The sequence below is a fragment of the Typopeltis vanoorti genome, chromosome 25 (assembly GCF_054136105.1).
Source record: "Typopeltis vanoorti isolate ZY-2024b chromosome 25, IOZ_Tvanoo_1.0, whole genome shotgun sequence".
Classification (NCBI taxonomy): Eukaryota; Metazoa; Arthropoda; class Arachnida; order Uropygi; family Thelyphonidae; genus Typopeltis; species Typopeltis vanoorti.
Genome location: NC_143573.1, coordinates 19,969,212 through 19,993,458, shown reverse-complemented (window position 1 = coordinate 19,993,458; position 24,247 = coordinate 19,969,212). Strand labels below are relative to the sequence as shown.

Sequence of the window (24,247 nt, the reverse complement as noted above, 5' to 3'; positions counted from 1 at the left end):
TCATCATCAAATTCCTGCCATGTACCCTCAAAGGGTGTACAGGATATGACAGTACTACATGAAAAAAATTACATCACTATTAATTTCCTATCTACAATTTTCCTTCAAATCAGTCTGTTACTTGTCAACACTCCAACATTATCAGATCTTATCTTTCTATCGTCTAAAGCACTTTGTACCTTATCAATCCACCTATATCTTGGTCTTCCTCTGGGTCGTTTTGCTGCCAACCTGGCAGAGAACACTTGTTTTGCTAATCTTTCTTCGCCTATTCTGTTTAAGTGACCATACCACCTGAGATTAGCTCTGCTAACGCATTCCTGAATGCTGACAATGTCAAGTTGTTTCCTAATATCCTCATTTTTAATATGATACTGCCATTGATGCCATCTGTTCACGCCTATAATCTTTCTCAGGATTCTCATATCTGTGGGCTCTAGCCTTTGGTCAAGTGTTTTACTTCTGACCCAGCTCTCAGATCCATAAGTTAAAACTGGTTTGAACACTGTCTTGTATACAGCTAATTTAGTATTCCGACTAATTTCTCTCTTATTCCATATGAATTTATTCAATTGACTTCCCACCATACCAGCTTTGCTGATTCTGTTGTCTATTTCTATATTTAATTTACCATCTTCAGTAAAAATCGTGCCTAAATAGCTGAAATGTTTTACTTGTTCCACAGGTTCTCCATTCACAACACAGTTGACATTTTCGATGATTCTGCCTATTTTCATTGTCTTTGTCTTTTTATTGCTGACCTTCATACCATATCTATTACAACAGCTATTCAATTTAGTCAGAGAATCTTGCAGACTTGTAGCGGATTTATTTAGAAGTATAACATCATCCGCATAAACCAAAGAGTTGACATTAAAATCTCCAATTTTGATATCATGTTTAATACCACTTTCCTTCATAATGTGATCCATATAGATAATGAATAACAGAGGGGATAATGTACATTCTTGTCTCACACCAGATTTAACATTAAACCATCTTCCTGTACTTCCTTCAATTCTAACTGCTGACTTACAACTCAAATAAAGACTAAGTATTGCTTGATATAATGCTCCATTGACACCATATAACTGCAGCGTATTGAATAGCTTCTCTCTTGGCACCTTGTCATATGCCTTTTCCAGATCGACAAAACTTAAATACAGATCTTTGTTATATTCCCATGCTTTCTCGACTATTTGTCGTAAAGTGAAGATCTGATCCTGACAGCCTCTATTTGGCCTGAATCCAGCTTGTTCTTCACCAAGCTTTTCTTCCACAATTCTTCTCAACCATTTCTCAAGAATACTTGCATAGATCTTGCCAGGAACACTCAGTAGGGAAATACCTCTGTAATTCTCACATTCAGTTTTATTTCCCTTTTTATATATGGGTACTATGAGAGCTCTACTCCAATCATTGGGAATTTGTCCCTCTGTCCAGGCTTTCTGAACTATGCAGTGCAGCCACTGTAAGACTCTTATACCACCATACTTCAGCATTTCTGGTCGAATATCATCTACTCCTGCTGCCTTTCCACATTTCAAGCCTTTGATGGCTTTTTCTACTTCAAGTATGGATATGTATTTCTGACTACATGCCTGGTCAGTGTTTTTTACCACTGTGCTGTCATCACTGCTTGTTTCATTTAGCAGTTTTTCAAAGTAATCACTCCATACTTCAAGGATATCTTTTTCTCCCGTTTTCATGTTACCTTTATCATCTCTAATTCCTTTTATAGCACTCTTTCCTCCATTCTTAAGCTTCTTCTACAACCTCCAGAATATTTTGCCACCTTCTTGATATTTATTTTCTATATTCTTGCCAAAGTCCTCCCATGACTTTTGTTTAGCTAGTTTTACACAGTGTTTAGCATTCTTGCATTTGTCTCTATATTCTCTAAGAGCACAAGCTGACTTATTTGACAGGAACTTTTGGTATGCTTTCTTCTTTTCCTTCACTGCCTCTTTAACTTCCTGTGTCCACCAGGGAGTTCTGATTTTTTTATCCTTACAGACAACCTCACCACATGCCTCTCTGGCAGAATCAATCAATATTTTCTTCAGAGTTTGCCACTGAATCTCCAAGGTTTGATTCCTGTTCTCAAACTGTTTCATTTTTTCTTCAATAATCTTTGTGTATTTTAGTCTACAGCTCACGTCTGAGAGCTGCTCAACTTTTATTCGCTTTAAAACTTTCTTACATGTTATTCTTTTCAATATGAAATTCAATTTTATCCTGCTCAAGACTAAATAGTGATCACTTCCAATTTCAAATCCTCTGTACACTCTGGTGTCCTGCACCAGGGAGAAAACATCACTATCAACAATAACATAGTCAATGAGACTTTTCTTATTCCTAGCCTCTTCTCTCCATGTGAATTTGTGCACATTTTTATGTTGGAACATGGTGTTAGTAATAACCAGTCCATGTCCTGAGCAGAAATCCAACAGATATTTGCCATTATTATTAGCTTTGTTCTTTTCTCCAAATTTTCCCAAAATATTTTTGTATGTCTCACAATCATTTCCTACTCTGCTATTTAGATCCCCAACAAGGACCAACTTTTCATTTTTCATTGTGTCAGTTGCTTTTTCTAAAGCCTCAAAAAATTCCTCCACTTCTACCTTAGTAGAACCTTCTGTGGGACCATAGGTACAAATAAGTCTCATTGTCCAGTTCCCCATTCTCATATTTGCCCACATTACTCTACTTGAGACTGCCTGCCATTCAAGAAGATTAGCTTCGTATTTTGTGTTGAATACTATGGCTACTCCTTCTTTTCCTTGATTGTCATTGCCTGAATATAACATTTTGTATTTATTGCTCAGAAAGATCTCACCAGTTTTGGTCTTTTTTGTTTCAGTCACCCCTATTATGTCGATCTGGTACTTATCTAATTCCTCAGCTAGCTCCATTTCTTTGCCATTCAGGCTTCTTATGTTGATAGTACCGATCTTTAACTCTGGTGATGTTGAGTTGGGGTTTATTTTCAGATTTTTTCCAGTAGCTGACTTTTCGCTGTTCGCCCTGGTTCCCTGGCAAAAACAACGGGGGCCTTGTTTAACCGGGCGACGCCCCAGCTGGCATAAAATTTTGTCGTGTTGTACCATCATTCTATATTTTGGTTTAACCAATAAGAATTACAATTTGGTCGGCTAAATCCCAAATTGCCAGCCCATCCTCGTCCGTTCAGTATCCAAGTAGATACCCAACAGGGTGCACCACGAGAGGGTGAGGATTGGACATTAGGTCAGAAGCCCTGGTCGGTTCTCCACATTCCTTTAAAGGCTATGTGGAGGTCTCCTCTCAGTTATACAGCTTTGACCCTTAAGCACCCCAAAAAAATTTTGTTATAAGAAAAATTTTTTTTTTTTTTTGTTAAATTGTGAATGAAACTATGTTGTGTAATTTATTTTTTTTCATTCACATTTAACATTGCTTATTATGTATTAATCATGATTTGTATAAAAATTATTTATTATTTCTTAATTTAGGATTACTATTTAAATATTTATTCTAAACTTAACCTACTATTAATTTGTTAAGTAATAATATGTGCAGAATTTATAATAACTAAAATATATATATGATGTAACGAAAAGTATTATTATAATTAATTCTATACGTAATGAAAAAGCTTATTAAGTAGTTTAAATATTCTGTTTATTCTTATTTCTGAAAATTTAACGTTATGTAATCACTCATGTAGTTGTAGAGCATTGTTACATTAGCGAAATGTTTGCGTTCATTTGTTGTCATGGAGACGCATGAAATAAACAAGCACGAATCGAAGAGAGCATGACCTTCGGACTGAAAGGAGAAGAAAAAAAAAGAGAAAAGATTTTGAATTAGAGGAGAGAGGAAGTTTTTGCGGAGCGGGAAGGAAGGTAGGATACAAGCAAAAGAAGTGGAAGAAAATTATAAGTTCTCTAGGGCAGAAATTCATGAGAATAGTGTTTAGAAGTGAGCCAAAACATAGTGAATCATATACTTAGCTGCAAGTGAAGTCAGCTGTGTTGTAAAGGAAAATTAATGTCGTATCCAGATAAATAAGGAACTGGACATTCAGTGAAAAATTCTGATTATTTCCAGTTAGTCTAGGATTGCGTCTTAATTCTATGTTGCCCTGAGAAGAATTTATTGAAATTAACTAGTTTCAGAAAAGTAAACAAGGAAAGATATCAGTGCCTTATTGATGTGTTTTTTTTTTTTGAGTAGTGAAGCGCAATTAACAGTAGTTCAGCTAAAATCGTTGAAGAATTTTTATTAATGTGTTCCGCTAACGTAAATAAGTTAATTCATAAGTGTGCTCACAATTAATAGATGTATTGAAGATTGTATCTGGTAAGAGTAGTCATACTCGTTTATTTATTCTAACATTAACATATCTTCGAAGTTCAAAGTCCGAAATAAGATTGCTTGGAATATTGTCTACCTTGATTAGTGCTTCCTGTGAATTTAAACATTAAGTACAGCTGATTAAATAAGAAGTTTTGTTTTATTAACTTGAGTTAAGAAAGCTTGTGATTTTGAAGCTGTGAATTGTATGTGAAAGTTTAGAACATTGATTTGGCATGAGTGACTTAGCAAAATGTATTAAGTTGATTGTATTGTTTCATTTTAAAGCAGAATTCTTGTATTTGTTATATATATCATATATTAAATGTTTTATTTTGTTAATCTAAATATTGTGTTTGCCTGAATTCCCTTTTATTGCACCGTTCATAAATATTCGAATCTTGCAGGAACCCCAAGTGGAATAGTAAATAATTCGGCCTAAATAAATGAGGAGACTGCTAACTTAATTAAGAATTGATCCTACTATTTTGTATAGACTAATCTAAAAATAGGGTGGCGCAGTATAATTATAAATTTCTCTACTTTTGGATCGGTGATCAATTTGCAATTAGTTGTTATATTGATAAGAGTGACTTGAACCAAGATGGCGGATTTAGAACATAACATGAAAATAGAACGTCACGACAATATGCCTAGGGCCTCGTCATCTCGAGGGGCCTCAAAAATTACATAGCAAAAAGATAATATGCCTCCAAAAATTTAATGACCAGTTATATTTATTATTTATTTATTTTCAGTATTAAAAAGAATAAAAAATTATTTAAGAAATAGTTTAGGGCAGACTTATTTAAATGATTCATCTATAATATTTATAGAAAATGATATAGTTAATATGTTAAATTGTGATAACCTTATCAATCTATTTGCAGATTTAAAAGCACGAAAGGTGACATTGTAAGTTGTAATACTAACTAGACCAATTAAATAAATAATTATAAATAAAGAAAAAACTTGTTATTATTTAAGGATTTGATAGCCTTTTTAATATAAAAAAACACTTTTACATAAAGGGCCTTATAACAAAATTGCACCTAGGGCCTCAAAGGAACATAATCTGCTACTGGAGAGATGCGAGCTCTTTCTTACAACAGATCAGATGTGACTGAGTTTTGGTGGCATTCAGGTCTCCAAGGTTGTCCTTGCTACATTAAAATATAGCTAGGAGATAGGAGTTCAGGGAATTGGTCATGGTGGATCTTGAGTATTCTAATATTAGAGCACTACAGTGTCCAATGAAAAGGAGAAATGGAGTGTAATGTCATCAGCAAAGGTATAGATACAATGGGAAATCTGTGAGAGCAGGTCATTTATATACAAGAAGAAGAGAGCGGGTGAAAGAATGGAACTTTGTGGTACTCCTGCATTAGTGGGGAAATCTAAGAAGAGGAAACCATCCACCATAACATATTGTGAGTGATCAGTGAGAAAGTTGAAAGGGATGGTAGTTTGCTAAGTACCAAACCTATGCCAAACTCAATCAAATGCTTTTAAAATGTTGAGAGCAACTATTTGCTCTCATGCCAGCGAAATGGCATGTGGCATTTTGCTGGAAGGTTTGTGTAAAGAAGGCTTCCAATTCAGATAAGTTTTTTTTTGACTAATTAATCTTAAATAAGTGTGTGTTTATGTGTAAGTGTTGTTGTAGAAGTTGTGTGCTTACAGTGTTTCTAGTGTGGAGGCTTATTTGTTTAAGTTTGTTTACAAAACTGTTAAACTTAGAGCAGAATATAGTAACCAGCTAAGGAAAGATGACATCAGCTTTGTCTTTACAAGAGCTTAATTTTGACTTTAGTTGTTTTGTGAAATTTGAGGTGTGCTATATGTATCAGTTAGATTATGTCATTAAATTACAGATATATAAGGGGGATGGAAGGAGGATGTGTGCAAAGTGCAATTTGAATGTGAACTTGATGCGCAGTAACATATTGGTAACTGAAGGTAGCAAGAATGACAAGAGAAGGGTGAGTGCTTGTCTGATAGCAAAGAGGGACACTGTAAAGTAGCAAAAAAGTTTTGAAAAAGCAAATGAATGATCTGCTAAAAGAAACAGTCATTGGTAGTAAGAATGACAAAAGCAATATGAATGTAGAGGAAGTTGATAAAAACAGAGTGCAATTAATGGCAAGATGGGGAGCAGTATTGAGGGTGAACGAGCATGTGTGACTGGCATTAAAATAGAGCAAGTGAATGATAGCAAAAAAAAATGCTATATTATTTGTATGCTAAGTTAGAGAAGATGAGGCATATGTGTAGTGAAATGTAGAGAATTGTACATATGTATGGAAGAGTGAAGAAGACAAAAAATGAATGTCAATATGACAGAGGTAACGGAAGACCCATGAGTGGTGTTGTATATAGATTTGATTATTAGAGGTGTGTTAAACGAGAAAATGCACCAGGTTTGTTTTCTGGAGGTAAAATGAATAGAGTGATTGGATATCAGGAGGTTGTTGAGGAGGATAAAAGGTAATAGTGTGTTGGAAACGTAGGCAGTGTGTTGCCCAGGTATGACAGTGATGAATTGAGGCAGAGCTTGAAGATTGTGAATGATATGTTAGTATGAATGTGCGAGAAGAAAGGGGTGCAGTTTGTTAATGTGTGTAATGAGTTTGAAGGATGAATTGAACTCTACTGCATTTGAATGGTTTTGGTGTGAGTCATTTGGGGAGACTACTGCTGGAATGTAGAGAAATTAGTGTAGAGAATTAATGTTATCAAATAAGAAATGACAGTAAAGAGAAGGAACATAAGGAAGAAGAGAGAGATATTGAAGTGGTGCATATGAATGACAAAGTTGGTGACATGATTGTAGAGAATGAGAGAACAATGTGCAAGACAAATAAGGAAAGGCTGCTCCAAGAGGCTGTAAATGCATATATAGACAAAAAAGGAAGGGGGATGACCTGGGATCTAGGAAAAAGAGTTGGATTTCAAGACAGTTCTGAGATGAATATGGAGAAAAAAATAAATACTCAAGGAAAGTATGGAGAAGCTGCACTTAATAATTGGTATCAGTGAAACCTGTTAGAAATCCAATAATAAGCTGTTATATTTGTATACAAATGCAAGAAGTATAAGAAACAAAGTGAGGGAAGTGATTGCATTGATTGAGTTTGTTCACCCAAAAATTGTTGGAATAAGTGAGACATGGTTGGTTGGATGAGAATGACATCCTGTCAGGAATAGAGATGGAAGAGTGTGATATATTTTGTGAAGATAGAAAGGGTAAAAAGGGAGGTGGAGTGCTATAGATGATAGAAAAAGAGTAAGAAATGTGAAAGGGAAATATATATGCAGTGGTTTTCAGGCCATATGGTGTGAGATAGAGGTGATTAGAATGAAATACTTAGTTGGATGTTGCTAAAGACCTGGTAATGTGGACGGTAGTGATCATGATATGTAAAATCAAATTTGCCAAACATATAAGAAAAGAGTGATCATTATGGGTGATTGAATTATGGCAGTATAGACTGAGATGATGAGATGGCAACTGGAAGTAAAGAAAATGAGTTTTTGAGTGACAACTACCTCAGACAGTATGTAACAGAGGGCACATAAGGATTGAGAGTCTTGGATTTGATTATCTCATCAGAGCATGTAATTATAAATGAGGTGTCAAATTACTCTCCATTTGGTGAGAGTGACCATGAAGTGATAACCTGGGTGGTTGTCAGCAGTGTGAGTACCTCTGTGAGAAAAGGGTATATGTGAAAATAAAAGGCTGGTGATTATGAGGAGCTCAGGAGACAGCTTGCAGGTGTAGCATGGAATGAGGAGTTAGCTGGGAGAGAGAGATCAATGCAGCAAAGTTGTGTATAGAGAAGCAATATCCTGAAGAGGAAAGTCAATTGTCGTATGCCTCAGAAACCTATTTTATGAGGGCTGTTCAATAAGTCCATGCAAAGTCAAAGAGATGGTGCCACCAGTATGTATCGAGGTTATTTTTAGTTGCTGGCAACTGTTGGAGGATCACACACTAAGTTTCAGTCAGATGGATCTATTACTCTGTGTTTGGCGTTCATTTGAATCTATCAAAAGTACCGTGATTTGTGAAAAATGAATGAGAAAGAATTTCGTGTAATGATTAAACATTACTTTTGGAAAGGCAAAATGGCTCAGGAAACTAAAGCTAAGCTTGATAAACATTATAGTAAGTCTGCACCTTCGATTAGAACAGTTTATAAGTGGTTTAGTAACTTTTGAAGTGGCCATATGCGCATAAGTGATGCTGAACATTCTGGACACCCTGTTGAGGTCACTACTCCAGAAATTATTAAAAAAATCCATGATATGGTGATAGATGATAGAAGAGTGAAGGTGTGGGAAATTGCTAAGAATGCGGGCATCTCAAATGACTGTGTGCATAATATTTACATGACCATTTACATATGAGAAAACTATTGGCAAGATGGATGCCGCATTTGCTCACACTGGATCAAAAGCGTCAGCTTGTGAACTGTTGCAAGAACAGCTTGAAGCTGTTTCAACAGAATTCAGTGGAATTTTTCTGTCATTTTGTAACAGTGGATGAAACATGGATATTATCACTACCAGCCTGAGACCATGAAACCGTCAAAACAATGGGTTGCAAGCAGGGAATCTGCACCAAAGAAAATGAAAACCATTCCTTCAGCAGGAAAAGTTATGGTCACCATCTGCTGGGTTTGGTTTATAGTTTATTTGCCACAAAAACTATAAAGATCATACTGTGCCATATTAAGGTTACAACTATACATAAGCAGTTAAAGAAAATTGTAAACAATATGCCTGTACAAAAATTAGGTTCCACAAAGTGGTATCTACATAGAAACAGAATTGCTCTGGAATTGCTATTTGCTCACACTTGGATAAAGGATTAAACTAAATGTATTATAGTCTAACCAAGTGAAAAAAAACTTCCAACATCTGTCTCTAAATCCAGAGCAATTTAGTAATAACCTGAGACACCTTTTGGCAACTTGTATAGGTAAATATGACTTCTCCATTGCTTCCACCGTGGTATCACCACCTCAGGGTCTGGCTCCAACTGACGAGACCGCAATAAAGGTCAAAACCAGTCCTTGTAGTGGCCTTTTCTTTAATGCATAGCATTATAATTAATAATACAAGTATATATATATATATATATATATATATATATATATAATAATTAATAATAATAATAATAGCAATAATAATTAATAATGCATAGCATCATGGTTGCGCGGAGTGATACATAGGGCGAAGTGGCAGCTGGAGCAATTACAAAATTGTTTACAGAGTGCATCAGCTAACGGCAAGAAGCAAAGATGTGATAAGAAAAATGAGAGCATGATCGGGAGTGAAAGAAAAATGGACGAGTGTTGTACAGTGATTCATTAGTAAGAGGTGTAATAGATGAGAGTTTGACAAAATCGTACTTACCGGGTGAAAATTAAGGATGTAAGTGAGTCTATTAGAGCGCAAAAGCAGAGGGTGAAAGAAATGATAGTAGTGGTAGGAATGAATTATTTAAAAGGTGAAGAAATTGCTATGAGAGAGGACTTGAAGGAATTACTAGAGGTAGCAGAAGAAAAGAATAAGAGAGTTAAGATAGTGAGTCTGTTGCTGCAGTATGACAGAGAAGAGTTGAGAAGGAGGGCCATAATTGCAAATGACTCTATGCGCAGATTATGCAGGAGGAGTGGTGTGGAGTTTGTGGACGTGTGGAGTGAGTTTGATGGGCGAAAGAACTTATACAAGATGGATGGTTTGCATCTGAATGGATTTGGTGTGCGGAGACTGGAAAGAGTGTTGATGAATGAAGTGAAAATGAATGTGCAGAATCAGGGAAACTACAGCTATTAAGGGGGGTGAGTGGATATACAGACTCAACTGCCTCACTGGAGGCAGTTGAGTGTAAGAATGTGTATAATATGCCCAAGCTAGTATGAAGGACAGCGAATCAGAATGGGATAGTTAGTATAAGGCATCAAGATAGGGGTGGGACTAACGGGCTTCTGCACTTTATGTATACTAATGCCAGGAGTATTAGGAACAAGAAGGAAGAATTTTTGGCCTTGGTTGGCTCTTCTTAGCCACAGGCTATTGGCATTAGTGAGAAATGGCTGACAGAAGATGATATAGCTAGTGGGATAGAATGTGAAGGGTATAGTGTGTTTAGGAGGGACAGAGAGAAAAAAATAGTGAGGGAGTGTTATTGATGATAGCTGATGAATTGCAGCCAAGGAGAATAGAAGTTGAACCTTAGGATAGTGAAAAGAGCACATTTGAGACTATTTGGTGTGAGTTTGAGACTAGCAGAACAAAATATACAATTGGGTGCTGCTATAGACCAGGTGATGGAAGATAATTGAGATAGTATGCATAAGCAAATCACAATGAGTGGAAGGAGGGTAATTTCAACAATGGTAACATTGATTGGAAGGAGGAGAGAGGACATATGGGAGGAAGCAATTTGATTTTATGCAGTTATTAAGGGATAACTATCTGAGACAGCATGTAATGGAATATACTAGGGTTCGAGAGTGCTTGAACTAGTAATTGCATCTGAGAATTTGACTGTATTGAATATGACCACATTGCCACCAATTAGCGAGAGTGATCATACGGTCTTGACCTGGTAGGTAGCTAAATGCATGGAATTTTCAATTAAGACAGGGTACATGTGGAATTGCTATGCTGGTAATTATGACAAGCTTATGAGATTGCTTGGTTCAGTGCCAAGGCATGTACAACTGCAAGGGCTGGAGGTTGATAGTGCATGGGAAGTGGTAAAGCAGCGTTTGAAGGAGGTAATAGCTGATTGTGTTCCTAGAGTCCGGATAGTAAATCAAGTAAGATTTAAATGGATGAATAACACCATTAAGCTTGAGCGGCAAAAAAAGAAACAACTGTGGAGGGAATTTAAGGAGAATGGTGACCTGCAGGCACATGAACGGTATAAAGCACAGGCCAGAAGGGTACCGAGTGGGGTAAGAAAAGCAAAACGGATAATGAAACGAAATTAGCCACGCAAGCTAAAGAGAGTCCCAAACAGTTTTTTTTGATATGCTGCAAGTAAAAGAAAAAATGTATATGGCAGAATGATTTTTAAGGAATGCCGATAGTAGGGAGGTAACTGAATCAGTTGATATAGTGGAATTACTGAGCGAGCACTTTGCAAGTGTATATCATCCAGATGGTGGAATGAAGGAATATTGCAGGAATTGAAGTGAATGAAGTGCAGGTGAATCATTGTAAACTCATGATTACAATACCTTAATGTGAATACATCTGCGGGATTGGATGGTATACCAGCTCTGGTCTTACGTGAAGCAGCTAAAGAATTGTCAGTGCCTTGACGATTTTGTTTAATTTGAGTCTCGGGTCTGGTTTAGTCCCGAGGGAATCGAAAAAGGGGAAAATAGTTCCACTGCATAAAGGAGGTTCCAAGACTGCTGTTGCAAATTACCGGCTGATCAGCATATCAGGAGTCATTGTCAAGGTCTTGGGGAAATTAGTCGAGAAAAATACAGGAATGGATAGATGAAAATGGGATACTGTATGGGAGACTGCATGGTTTTGTGCAGGGTCGATTATGCCTCAGTAACTTGCTCATGTTTTATAGTTATATATGTTTTATATTCCCCTTATCCAGTTCAGTGACGGCTGCACTGGATAAGGAGGAATGGGTTTACAATGATACTGCTGGACCTTGCTAAGGCCTTTGACAGGATACCACATGGAATTCTAATCAGTAAACTGCAGTATATGGGGATGGATATAGGGTTAGTGAGATAGATAGAAGGGTGGTTGATGGAGAGATATCAGAGATGTGACTAGTGGTGTGCTGCAGGGTTCTGTTCTTGGACTCCTACTGTTTAATTTGTTCATTAACGATGTAGGGAAGGATCTGAGAGGAACTGTTCATCTGTTTGCTGATGATGCCAAGTTGGGTAGAGAAATAGTGAATGCATATGATGTCAAAATTTTGCAGGATGATTTGGATAGATTGGAGGACTGGGCTAAGGAGAATGGGTGTCAATTTAATGTGGCAAAATGTAAGGTTATGCATTTTGGGGTAAAAAGATTAGCAGCAGTATATCACATTGGCAGAACTGCAATCCAGGAGATTGATGAGGCCAAGGACTTGGGAGTGTTGGTGGATAGGGAGTTGAAATGGGAGCACATTTCAAAAGTGGCTAAATCAGCTCATCAAATCACTTGGATGCTGAAGAATACTTTGACAAGCCGAGATAAGTAAGTTATTGTTCCTCTGTATCGAGCCTTGATAAGATGCCATCTTGACTACTGTGCCCAGATCTGGCTGCCAAGGGTTTCTTCTTGATGGGGAGATGGAGAGGATCCAGAGGCAAGTGAACAAGATGATGGCAAGTCTATGGAATGAACCTTATGAGAACAGGTTAATGATTTGTAAAGTGGGTTGTAGAATTGGTTGATAGGCAGAAAGGGGTGATATGATTGAGACATTCAAATTACTGAAGGTTTCTATAAGATTAATTTAGAGGATATTTTTCAGAACAGGACTGGTGGTGGGAGAACTAGGGGCCATCCATGGAAACTGGGCAAGATTGTGGTTAGCAAGGGTGTTTGAACTAGGTTTTTTACTTGTAGAGTGGTGAATGAGTGGAATAAGCTGCCAGAATCTGTTGTGGGTGCTATGACTGTGAATGAGTTCAAGACAAAGTATGATAGATACTGTGTAGATGTTGAATAGTTATTCTTTACATGATGTTTAGGACCTCCCTCGATGAGTCTAAGGACTCTTCGGAGTTGCCTATAATAATAATAATAATTATACATGTCTGCAAGGAGATTTGCTTTGCATTATGGGAGATACTAACACAAGGAGTGATGAGAGCTTGGTCCACCTTTACCACAAGTTGCCTCAGTCCTGAAGATACTTCATGCGCAAACTTTGTTTGCTTACACTTGGATAAACGTTTAAACTATATTTATTATAGTCTAACCAAGTGGGGAAAAAACTTCCAACATCTTTCTCTAAATACAGAGCAATTTAATAATAAGGTGAGACACCTTTTGGCAACTCATATTGGTAAATATGACTTCTCCATTGCTTCCACCTTGGTATCACCATTTCAGGGTCTGGCTCCCACTGAATGAGACCTCAATAAAGTGCGATATTGGTCTGGATATTGGCCCTTCCCTGAATGCATAGCATTATACATGTCCGCAAGGAGATGCGCTTTGCATTATGGGAGATGTTAAGACAAGGAGTGATGAAAGCTTGGTCCACCTTTACCACAAGTTGCCTCAGTCCCGAAGATACTTCAGGCGCAAACGTTGTTTGCTTACACTTGGATAAAAGATTAAACTAAATTTATTATTGTGAGTGAAGGTTTTTCTGTGACAAAAGAGATTTGTATGAGGTTGTGATCTCAGTTACCATGACCTAACTATTAGGACATTTTCACTATAAAAAGTTAAGCTAAAAGAGAGAGCAAGACTAAGTGCTTAAGGAGTTTGGAGAGTGATAAACACAGCATATGAAAAGGGCAGGTTGATTTGGTAGAGAAATTTTGAGCCAAAACAGATCAAACAGTGAGGGGGGGATTTGAGGTTTAACTCTACTATACAATCATTCCATGCTAGAGTTAAACCTTGAATCCCCCCCCCCTCACTGTTTGTGATTTGTGATTTTGGTGGAATCTATTACTAGATAACTCAAGATTAATCTGACACTAAATTGAAATTCTTCTCATAAATACATAGATGTATCTAGTAAGTTAGTCATTCGGTTATGTTAACATTCATACTAGTTATTAGTTCTTTTTTTGCATGTATGTGTGTGCATGCACAAACATATATGCAAAAAATCTGATCATTTGAAATGGCAAAATGTGGCCTAGCATTTCAAAATGATATTACAAGTTTTATGGGAATTTTCCAATGAAAAGTTGTAAACCTATTGTACACTAGTACCACCATGAATAGACTAAGAATTAGGTTATCTGGAAAATCCACTTTAGAGACTAACATGGAGGTTTTTCGAGATTCTTCAGACCCTCAAAATCCAAGTGGTTATATCTAAAATTGGATGATGAAATTCATCTCTGACCTGAAGAATACATCCCTGCCTGTTCTGTGATTAAAACCTAGTCTGTTGGTTGGAGAACATAAGCACCATTTACTCAGTCAGCCAGACCCAAAAAATTATTTTGTTGACAAAATGGTTTAAAATATCCTAATTCTACTATTCAAATATTCATTCAGAAACGCCTTGAAATTTGATATTTAGAATTTCTGCTAAAGTTTTCTAGTTGCACTTTATATTTGGTGTGTCTAATTTTTCTTGGAAAAATTAAACAAAACAAAATATATGTACACAACAGAAGTCAAAGTGGCTCAAAGTTATCATGGTGAATGGTATCACTGTACTAGATCACAGTTATGAAATTCACTTCTCTTATGTAACTGTTTCAGATCATCTTTTTCTTGTTAAAGATGTTTTATCTAATAATTTTATTAACACTTAACGGATTTTTTTTTTTTTAGATGAAGAAGTATACTCTAGAAGACTGTGAACGATTAATTGAACAGTATGAACCAGAACATGAAAAGTTACCTGGATACCTGTCTCTCAAGGGTACATACTAGATAATCACTAGCTTGCAATATTATTTTTAAATATTTACTTCCAATTTTATGTCAGTGATATTACAAATGGCTTGAAAGATATTTAGTTTTTTTTTTAATGATACAAAACTAGGAAGAGTTATGAAGTAAAAATGTGATGAAGTGGCTCTGCAGGAACATTTGAATTGATTTTTATTATTATTACATGACACCTCTAGAGAGTCCAAAGATTCATCGAGGGAGGGTACCTACTCTACATCTCTCCACCACTCAATCCACAAACTACAGCTAACTGCAACTACACCAATTAAAAAAAGTTAGGGATTCAGAAAATAATCTCTTCGAAGCACTATTTACTAAAGAGGGACTAGAAAATGCCCTAAAAGTCTGAAAATCAGGAAAAGCTGCTGGTATAGATGATATCAGAAACGAGATACTAAGGAATTTGGGAGAAAAGGCAACAGAGTGGTTGTTAGAATTTTTCAACTTTTGTTGGAAATTTGCTAAAATACCCAGCATATGGAGGCAAATGAAAGTAATACCTATCCTGAAACCTGATAAACCTGCTGAGGATCCAAAGAGCTACAGGCCTATAGCTCTCTGATGCACAACTGAAGCTGTATATGAGGTTAATCTTGAACAGACTAAGTCCAGAAATAGAGAAAGTGCTGATAAAAGAACAGACAGGATTTAGACTAGGAAGATCATGCACTGGACAAGTATTAAACTTAACACAGTTTATTGAGGATGGCTTTGAAAGGGATTAGCAACAGGAGCTGTATTTATTTGACAGAAGTATATGACACACTAAATCTTAGAAAGCTTATAGTCAAAATTTACAGTATGACAAACAGCTATCAGTTAGTGGAGATATTTAGGTCGCTGTTGTTCAACAGGAGATTCTTTATTGATTTTCAAGGAAAAAAGAGCAGATGGCTTATCCAGAAAAATGGTCTACCTCATGGAAGTGTGCTATCTCCCCTCCTCTTCAATATATATATATATATATATACTGATGACCAACCTTTAAACCCACGGTCAAGAACCTTATTATATGCAGATGACCGGACAATAGCTTATCAAGCAAAATCCTTGAATGCTATTGAGAAGCAGCTCACACAAGAGCTAGAAACTCTTACAGTTTACTATAAGGAAAAACAACTGAAACCAAATACCAGTAAAACCCAAATGTGTCTTTTCCATCTCAATAATAGGGAGGCGAGGAGAGAGTTGAATATAGAATGGAATGGTGTGAAACTGGTCAATTATCCAAATCCAACTTGCCTAGGTGTTAGACTAGATAGGATCCTAAATTATAAGCGACACATAGAGAAGACAGCAGCTAAAACTCAAACACATAATAATATTCTGCACCAATTAACATCATCTCGGTGGGGTGCAAATCCCCAAGCACTGCGGATTTGCACCCCACAAAATATCCTCTTATCCACTTAATCAGTGACATCCATTTTATCCAACTCAGTTATTATTCTATTATAAAAAGTTAGTAAATTACTAAGGCAGGACTGACCCTCATATTTTTATTTACCCATTTTTGAATTCTCTTTTTGACTAATCAATTTTTCCATTTTCCCTCTTTCCACTCTCTTGGAACTCTAACAGAGCTTATACTTAAAATTAAAGGGCCCAATCAGAAGCATTGCCAGTTCCCTTGCACATTCTCGCTAAACCTGAGCTGCAGTGCCACCATCTAATTATTGACGGAAATGTGTCGATACCAGGTGGTATATTGTGTGTGAAGAGTGGAATTATCGCTCCTGAAGTATAAGTTACTTTTTCATATTTTATTTGTGGGATTGACTGACCTAGTTAGCTGTAAGTGAACATTGTATGTTTTTTTTTTTTTTTTTTGTCAAAATATGTGTGTCAGGTGTGTTTAAGTGCATTTAAGACACGGTATGATGAGCTGTGTGTATGATAAAGGATCTCTAGATGAGTCTTTGACTCCATGGGGATCCTTGGGGTAATAATAATAACTTGAAAGGAAATATTCAGTTGTTTACTGATGATGCAAAATTAGGTAGATTAATAGTAGTTATCAAGGCAATAGGCTGATGGTATGGATAAAAGATAATGGGTATCAGTTTAATGTAGAGAAATGTGAAGTTATTCATTTTAGGATAAACAGATTACAAGCTTAGTATCACATTGATGGCACTGTACTCCAGGAAATAGATGAAGCTAGAGATTCAGTGGTTGTAGTGGACAAAGGGTTAAAGTTTAGAGGACATATTGGTAAAGTAGCTAAGATAGCCCATAAATTTACTTGGCAATTGAACACTTTAACAAGTAGAGATAAGGAAGTTATTATTCCTTATTTATTATTATTGTCCTTGACATGTCCACATCTGAATTTCTGTGGTCAAGTCTGGTCTCCTGGGTTTCTGGTGGATGAGGAATTGGTGAAGAAGATTCAGAGGTGAGTGGTCTGTGGAATGTTCCCTGCTAAGATAGATTGAGGGTGTGTGGATTGCAGAAGTAGGTTGATAGGAGAAAAAGAGTAAGTATGGTAGAATCATTTAAGTTGCTTCAAAGGTTTTAGAAGATTGATACAGGGGGAAATGTTTTAGCACTTGGCTGGAGGTTCCAGAACAAGGGGTCATCCCTTGAAGTTGAATATGGTTGTGGTTAGCAGGGGCAGAACTCCCTGGCCTATAGCAACCAGCAACTGTATACTTTGTGTTACTGGCCGCCTTTATCTCATACTTGGAGAGTTGTGAATGAGTAAAACAGGTTGTCAGAGTCAGTTATGAGTGCTTTGTCTGCTAATGGGTTTAAGTAGAAGTATGATAGATTATGTGGATAGTTTGGATCTTTCATGATGAATCTTCTGACTCCATGTAGGTGCCTGTGCAATAATAATAATAATAATAATCATTTTGCCTTATTAATATCAAATTTACTTAATTCCTCATATACTTCCTATTCATTTACTATCAGTCCCGTCTCCACCATGTCCTCTACACTCCACCTTTTCCTGAGGTTGCCATCACAAGGATGAGATACATTAATAAACTGTTCATTGAATAATTGGTTATTCTTTATCAGTCCCAGTGTTATGAACTGGCATTATTCCCCCATTGTTATTTTCTCTCTACTTGGCACATATCAAAAGAACTCACTAGGATTTTTCTAGCTTGATCGGCTAACTTCTTCTCATACTGTATTTTGCTGTCTTTTTGAACTGAGTTACCTTCCTTGCCTGCTCTTCATACTCTTCATGTAATAGACCATTATCAACATTCATGTTGCGTTGTCTCCATAGTGCCTTCCTCTTCCAGATTTCAAGCTTAATCTCTTCATTCATTCATTTTACTCCTACCTTATTTAATCTTTACACCTCTGGAATATACTCAAACATTGCTGCTGTTAAATATCTCTTTATCAATACCTACACAGCATGTATATCCTTCCCACTGAACTCTTCTTTTCAAATTATAGCTCCCATTTGTGTCCTAAGCTTTCCATAATCACCGATCTTGTAGTTCCACGTATATCTCTTCTTTATAGAAGCTCTCGTGTGACTGGCTGCAACCCAGTGAATCACTCATTGTTAATCTTGCCATCTGGGATGGATTATATTATATAGTGAAACCTGTGGACTATTCATAACCAGGACCGGCCTTCTCTATAAAGGGGCCCGGGTGCAAGAAACCTTTTGGGGCCCTAAAACATTTTTCAAAGGTAAAAATTAAAGGATTCAAAATAAATGTATTGTAAACCACCTGCAAACGATTTTGGCATAGGAAAACAAAAAAAAAACACATTTAAAATATAATACGTTTTTGCAAATGTGTATCAACTGTGCCCACTCGATCGTGAGAGCTGGGTGCATTGCACCCACTGCACCCCCGAGATGGCCGGCCCTGTTCATAACTAACCATACATGCATAAACCACAGTAATTAAATTTTTAATAAATAAATATTTTGTCCTAAGTATCTTAGGACATCATTAGTACAATTTTTCAGACAATACTAGGAATAACGTGCAGTTAGGGTGCATGCTTATAATGGAATCGCACTATGTGTGCAGTAGCATGTTATAGAATTAAATTAAAATATATCTGATAAAAAATAATAAATAATTAAATAAATTAGATTAAATTAAAATAAAATAACATACATAAATTTATTTTACTCAATTAAGGATGATAATTTCCCAGACTTTAGGGATAGTAAGAACATCATTACGGTTTAAATTGGGTCTGTGACATAGGGCTTCAGCACTTTCCTTATATAAACACTCATGTTGATGCATTTAGCAATAAGGGAATGGAATTTCTAGAATTCTTGTGGGACAAATGTCTTAGGCAACATGTAACAGAGGGAGCAAGAGGTTCAAGAGTTTTGGATTTGGTTATAGCATCAGAAGAGTTGATAATAACTGAGATGACATCTTTCCCACTAGTTGGAGAGAGTGACCATATGGTTTTGACTTGGAAAATGAATAGACATGCAGGAGAGGAGTATCAAAGAGACAGGAACATATGTGGAATTATAAGGCAGGTGATTATAATAGTCTTAGACATCAACTTGGGGAAGTTTCGTAGAGGGAGGAATTGGAAGGCCGGGATATCATTAGTGCTTGGGAAATTGTGAAGGAATATTTGTTAGCAGCAATGGTAAGCTATATTCCATGAGTTCTTGATCTATATTCTTGATCTATGTAGAAGTTTGGTGTTTTTTCATTGGATCCTATGGTTTTAGTTTTCAATTCCGTGTTGTGCAAGGCCAGATTTGTGTAGTTTGATAAGACGGATATGGTCCTAATGTTCAGAGATGCATTTACTAATACATCTTCCTGTCTGTCTGTAGTAAGACATCTTACAGGAACATGGAACTTCGTAAACACCAGGTAGCACCAAAGGTGAGAGTTTGTCTTTAGGAGAAGGTAGCAAATTATAGATCTGATTGATTGGTTTGTAGGTAGCAGCAAGTTTGTATTTCTTCATAATTTTTGACAAGCATTTGGAGATGCCTTTGTCATACGGTATGGGAATCCTCTGAGCTTGTTCTTGTCTAGGTTGATGTGTGGGGAAGTGACTGATGATTTCTTTGAGTTGTTTTTGGATTGTATCCATTTAGTACGGCTGTATTTTTGATGATTTCCAATTCTTGGTTTAAAGATTCTTCTGAGGAACAAAATCTGTGTTGTCTGTCTACTAATGATTTAATGATGCCATATTTTTGAGATGGATGGTGAGCAGATGAATTGTGAATGTTTGATTCCCTATTCTGACCATCCACACAACCTGAAAATGTCGGCTTACGATAGACAGAAGTGGAGATGGAACCGTCTTGTTTTCGTTTGATGTGTAAATCCAGAAAGGAGATACCTTGTGAAGATTCTTTTTCTAGTGTGAATTTGATGCTAGGATGAAGAATGTTGATCTTATCTAGAAACAGGTATAGTTCTTGTTCAGAATGACTCCAGGCAGCAAAAACATCATCAACATATTGTGGATTCTATTAGCAGCCCGACTTACAAATTATCAAGATTTTTGGCTAACCTTCTTCATCCTTTCATAGTCCACTCAGCCTCATCAATTAAAAATTCCACAGAGTTTCACACAAAAATAAAAGACATCGAACTGTCAGAAATGGAAATGCTAATTAGCCTTGACATTGTCTCCCTCTTCACTAATATTCCCCGCAAGGAAACAATAGACTTGTTAACTCAAAAATTTTCATTCAATATTTTACAATTATTCAAATTTGTTATTATATCAGGATACTTCACATGGAAAGAAAAAATTTACAAGCAAGAGGAAGGAACAGCAATGGCTCTCCCTTATCACCAAACTTAGCCAACCTTTTTCTGGAACACCTTGAAGAAAAAACTTTCACGTTTGAAGCTAAATCAAAAATTTGGCTATGATATGAAAAAAAAAAAAATGGCGTCGGCATTGTCATTCCATGACTTTAATTTAGATTTCAGTCATTTCGTTAAGTGTGAGGTCTGTTATATGTATTCTTTCGATTACATAAATGATTTGTGGATGGAAGAAGGGTGTGTGCGAAGTGTGACCAAACGAGAAACTGATGAATGCAAATATGAAATTGATGACAGAATGTGTTAGTAGCGAGAATGTCACGGCGAAATTGAGTGCACGTTTGAAAGAGAGGATGGTGAGAAAGAGAGGAAAATGTTAAAAAAAAAAAAAGAAAAAGAGCAATTTGAAAACTGTAACGGATGTTAAAAGGGACAAAAGTGAGGTGAGAGTGGCGGAAGGAAACGAAATTGAGAGAATAAATGAAACTAGAAATGGTGTGACACAGAAATCGAAAGTGAAAAAAATCGAAAGAATGAATGATAGCGAAAAAATAATGAATGATGGCAAAAGTTGGATGTATGTTGGACTGAAAGTACAGAAACAAAGAAAGATGAATGAAAGTGAAAGTGAGAAGAATGATAGCAAAAGTTGGATGCATGTTAGACCGAAAGTACGGAAATAAAGAAAGATGAATGTGAGTGAAAGTGAGAAGAATGATAGCGAAAGTTGGACGTATGTTCAACTTTCGCTATCATTCTTCATATCTCACCATATCACCGAAAAATATGGAAACAAAGAAGGATGAATGAGAATGAAAGTGAGAAGAGGGGGGTCGAGAGTTAGAAAGATTGAATGATAGAGAGAATGTGTCACGAGATTCGGAAGTTGAATTGGATTGGATGAGGCAAGAAATGAAATGGATGCAGAATGAAATTAAGAGAATTCAGGTCAAAACTATTAAAATAAATCATGATGGCATGAAAGAGTTAACGAAAGATGAACGAGTGACGTTGTATGCCGACTCCATTATTAAAGGTGTACTAGAGGATAGAATGCACAAGATATGCTTTCCAGGTGGTAAAATGAGGAGTGATTGAGGCATTGGATATGAGGCGGGAGCAAGCAAAAGAGTTAATAGTATTAATTGGTACAAATGATTTGATAGAGGACAAAGAGTGTGTCAGAATGGATATCAGGAGGCTGCTTGGAAGGATAAAAGAGAATAATGTGACAGGAAGGGTAGTCAGCGTGTTGCCTAGGTATGACTGTGGTGAGATGAGGCGGAGAGAGGATTATGAATGATATGCTGGCTGAAATGTGTGAGGAGATGAGAGTACAGTTTGTTAATGTGTGGAATGAGTTTGAGGGATGAAGTGAACTGTATGGGAGTGATGGACTGCATTTGAGTGGTTATGGTGTGAGTCGCTTGGAGAGACTGCTGCTGCTGGAAGGTAGAGAAGTGAATAGAGAGAATGAATCAGATCGAGAGGGGGGGATTGATGTGGAAGAGCAGGAGAGTAAGACAGGAGAGACTGAAGAGGTGGAGATGAATGGTTATTTTTAAATTTTTTGCAATTTTTACATTTATATCTTTTTCATTTTCATATGTGATCATACATCCTAGGTGGTTAAATGAATTCACCTGTTCTAAGATCTTGTTATCTATTACTATTTTAGTTCTTGCTGGATCTTGTCCTTTAAAGGCCATAGTTTTTGATTTTTCTGTTGATATTATCATACCATAATCTTTGAATATCTCATTTAGATTTAAAATAGCTTTCTGTAAGTTATCTTCAGAATTTGTAATTATTATTTGGTCGTCTGCAAAGAGGAGAGTGTTTAAGTTAACTGTAGGTGAAAGTTTAATTCCTTGGTGTAAATTTTTACTCCATTTTATTATTATTTCATTTAAGTAGATATTAAAAAGAGTTGCTAAGAGTGGACATCCCTGTCGGACCCCTTGGTTTATCTCTCTTCTATATGATAGCTTGTGATTTAATCTTATTTGTATTTGATTATTTTCATATATACTTGTGATAGCTTTTAGGATATTATTTGGTATTTGTCTTTCTTTTAATATGTTAAATAATATGTTTCTTTTAACTTTGTCAAATGCTTTTCCAAAGTCGATAAATGCAATATGTGTTTCCAAATTATATTCTCTTCTTTTCTCTACTATTAATTTTAGGCAAAAGGCTTGATCTATACATGATCGTCCTTTTCTAAATCCATTCTGTACCTCTAGAATAAAGTTTTCGGAATATTTCATTAGTTTGTTATTTAAGATTCTGCTATATATTTTGTAACAGGAATTTAGTATACTGATACCTCTATAGTTTTTAGGGTCATCTCTATTACCTTTCTTAAAGATAGGAATCACAATTGCTTTTTTCCATTCTATTGGGGGGATACCAGTTGAGTAAATTTTATTTAAAAATAATAAGAGTCTTTTTTTGAATCTTGTTCCTGCGTATTTATATAGTTCTGAACCTAGCTTATCTTCTCCAGGTGATTTTCCGTTTCTTGTTTCTTTCAGGCTGATTTCTAATTCTTTTTCAGTTATTTCCTTTTCATTTTCATTAATTGTTTGCCAGTTGTCTTTTTTAAAATATTTGTCTGTCCACACTTCTGTGTAGTAATTTAGAAATTCTTCTAATTTTAATTCAGTGTTTAATTTTATGTTTTCTTTGGTATCTGCATTTAGGTGTTTCAAAATCTTATATACATTGGGTCTTATTTTATATAAATCATCTTCTAAATTAGAAAAAGATGTAATTTGCAGAGTCTGGTGGACAGGAGGAAGATGGGAGATATGATAGACACCTACAAGTTGGTAAGCAGTTGTTATAAGATCAGTGGTGGAGAAGTTCTACAGAGAATAGTGGGAGATCAGGGGAGAACCAGAGGTCATCCCTGGAAACTGTATAAAGAGGGTGTGAGTAGGGGAGTGAGAGGCAGGTTTTTTTTGTGCAGAGTTGTGAATGATTGGAATGTCTTGCCTGAGAGTGTGGTGTCTGCAAGGAGTTTGAGTGTGTTTAAGACATGGTATGATGAGATGTGTGTGTGTGATAAAAGGACCTCCCAGATGAGTCTTTGACTCCATGAGGTCTTGGGGTAATAATAATAATAATAATAACAATAATATGCCCTACATACCCCCTTCCCCATACCCAACACCCAATATATTCCTGACCATTCCATCTCTATGCTGACCATCCACACATGTGATTCCCTAAAAGATCAGCCAGATGTTTGTACAAAGAATAAGTCAGAGAGCCAGAGCTGATGTGCTATCAGTAATCGATCTCAAAGGAATGTCAATTTTGTGGATTTTTAGAAAGCTAATTCAGTCTTGGAGAAATAGGATGTAGTGATTTGAACTTTCACAGTAAATGCAATGGCCATTTATCAGTAAATGATTATTTATTTTTATTTTTTAATAGGTAGCCCAAGTAGGATTGCAATTCAAGTTCAAAGTTCTGATTTTAAAGCGATGATATTCTTATTCTTC

General features: G+C 36.2%; 1 protein-coding gene across 1 annotated transcript in view; it reads left to right on the top strand.

Annotated features, from left to right (window-relative positions):
- LOC150092589 (1-phosphatidylinositol 4,5-bisphosphate phosphodiesterase delta-4-like) overlaps nucleotides 1-24,247 on the top strand; it is a 324,472-nt gene that overhangs the window by 110,482 nt on the left and 189,743 nt on the right. The window contains exon 7 of the mRNA XM_090414401.1: nucleotides 14,860-14,950. Within this exon, the coding sequence (XP_090270527.1) occupies nucleotides 14,860-14,950 (91 nt within the window). The remainder of the gene's footprint in view (nucleotides 1-14,859; nucleotides 14,951-24,247) is intronic.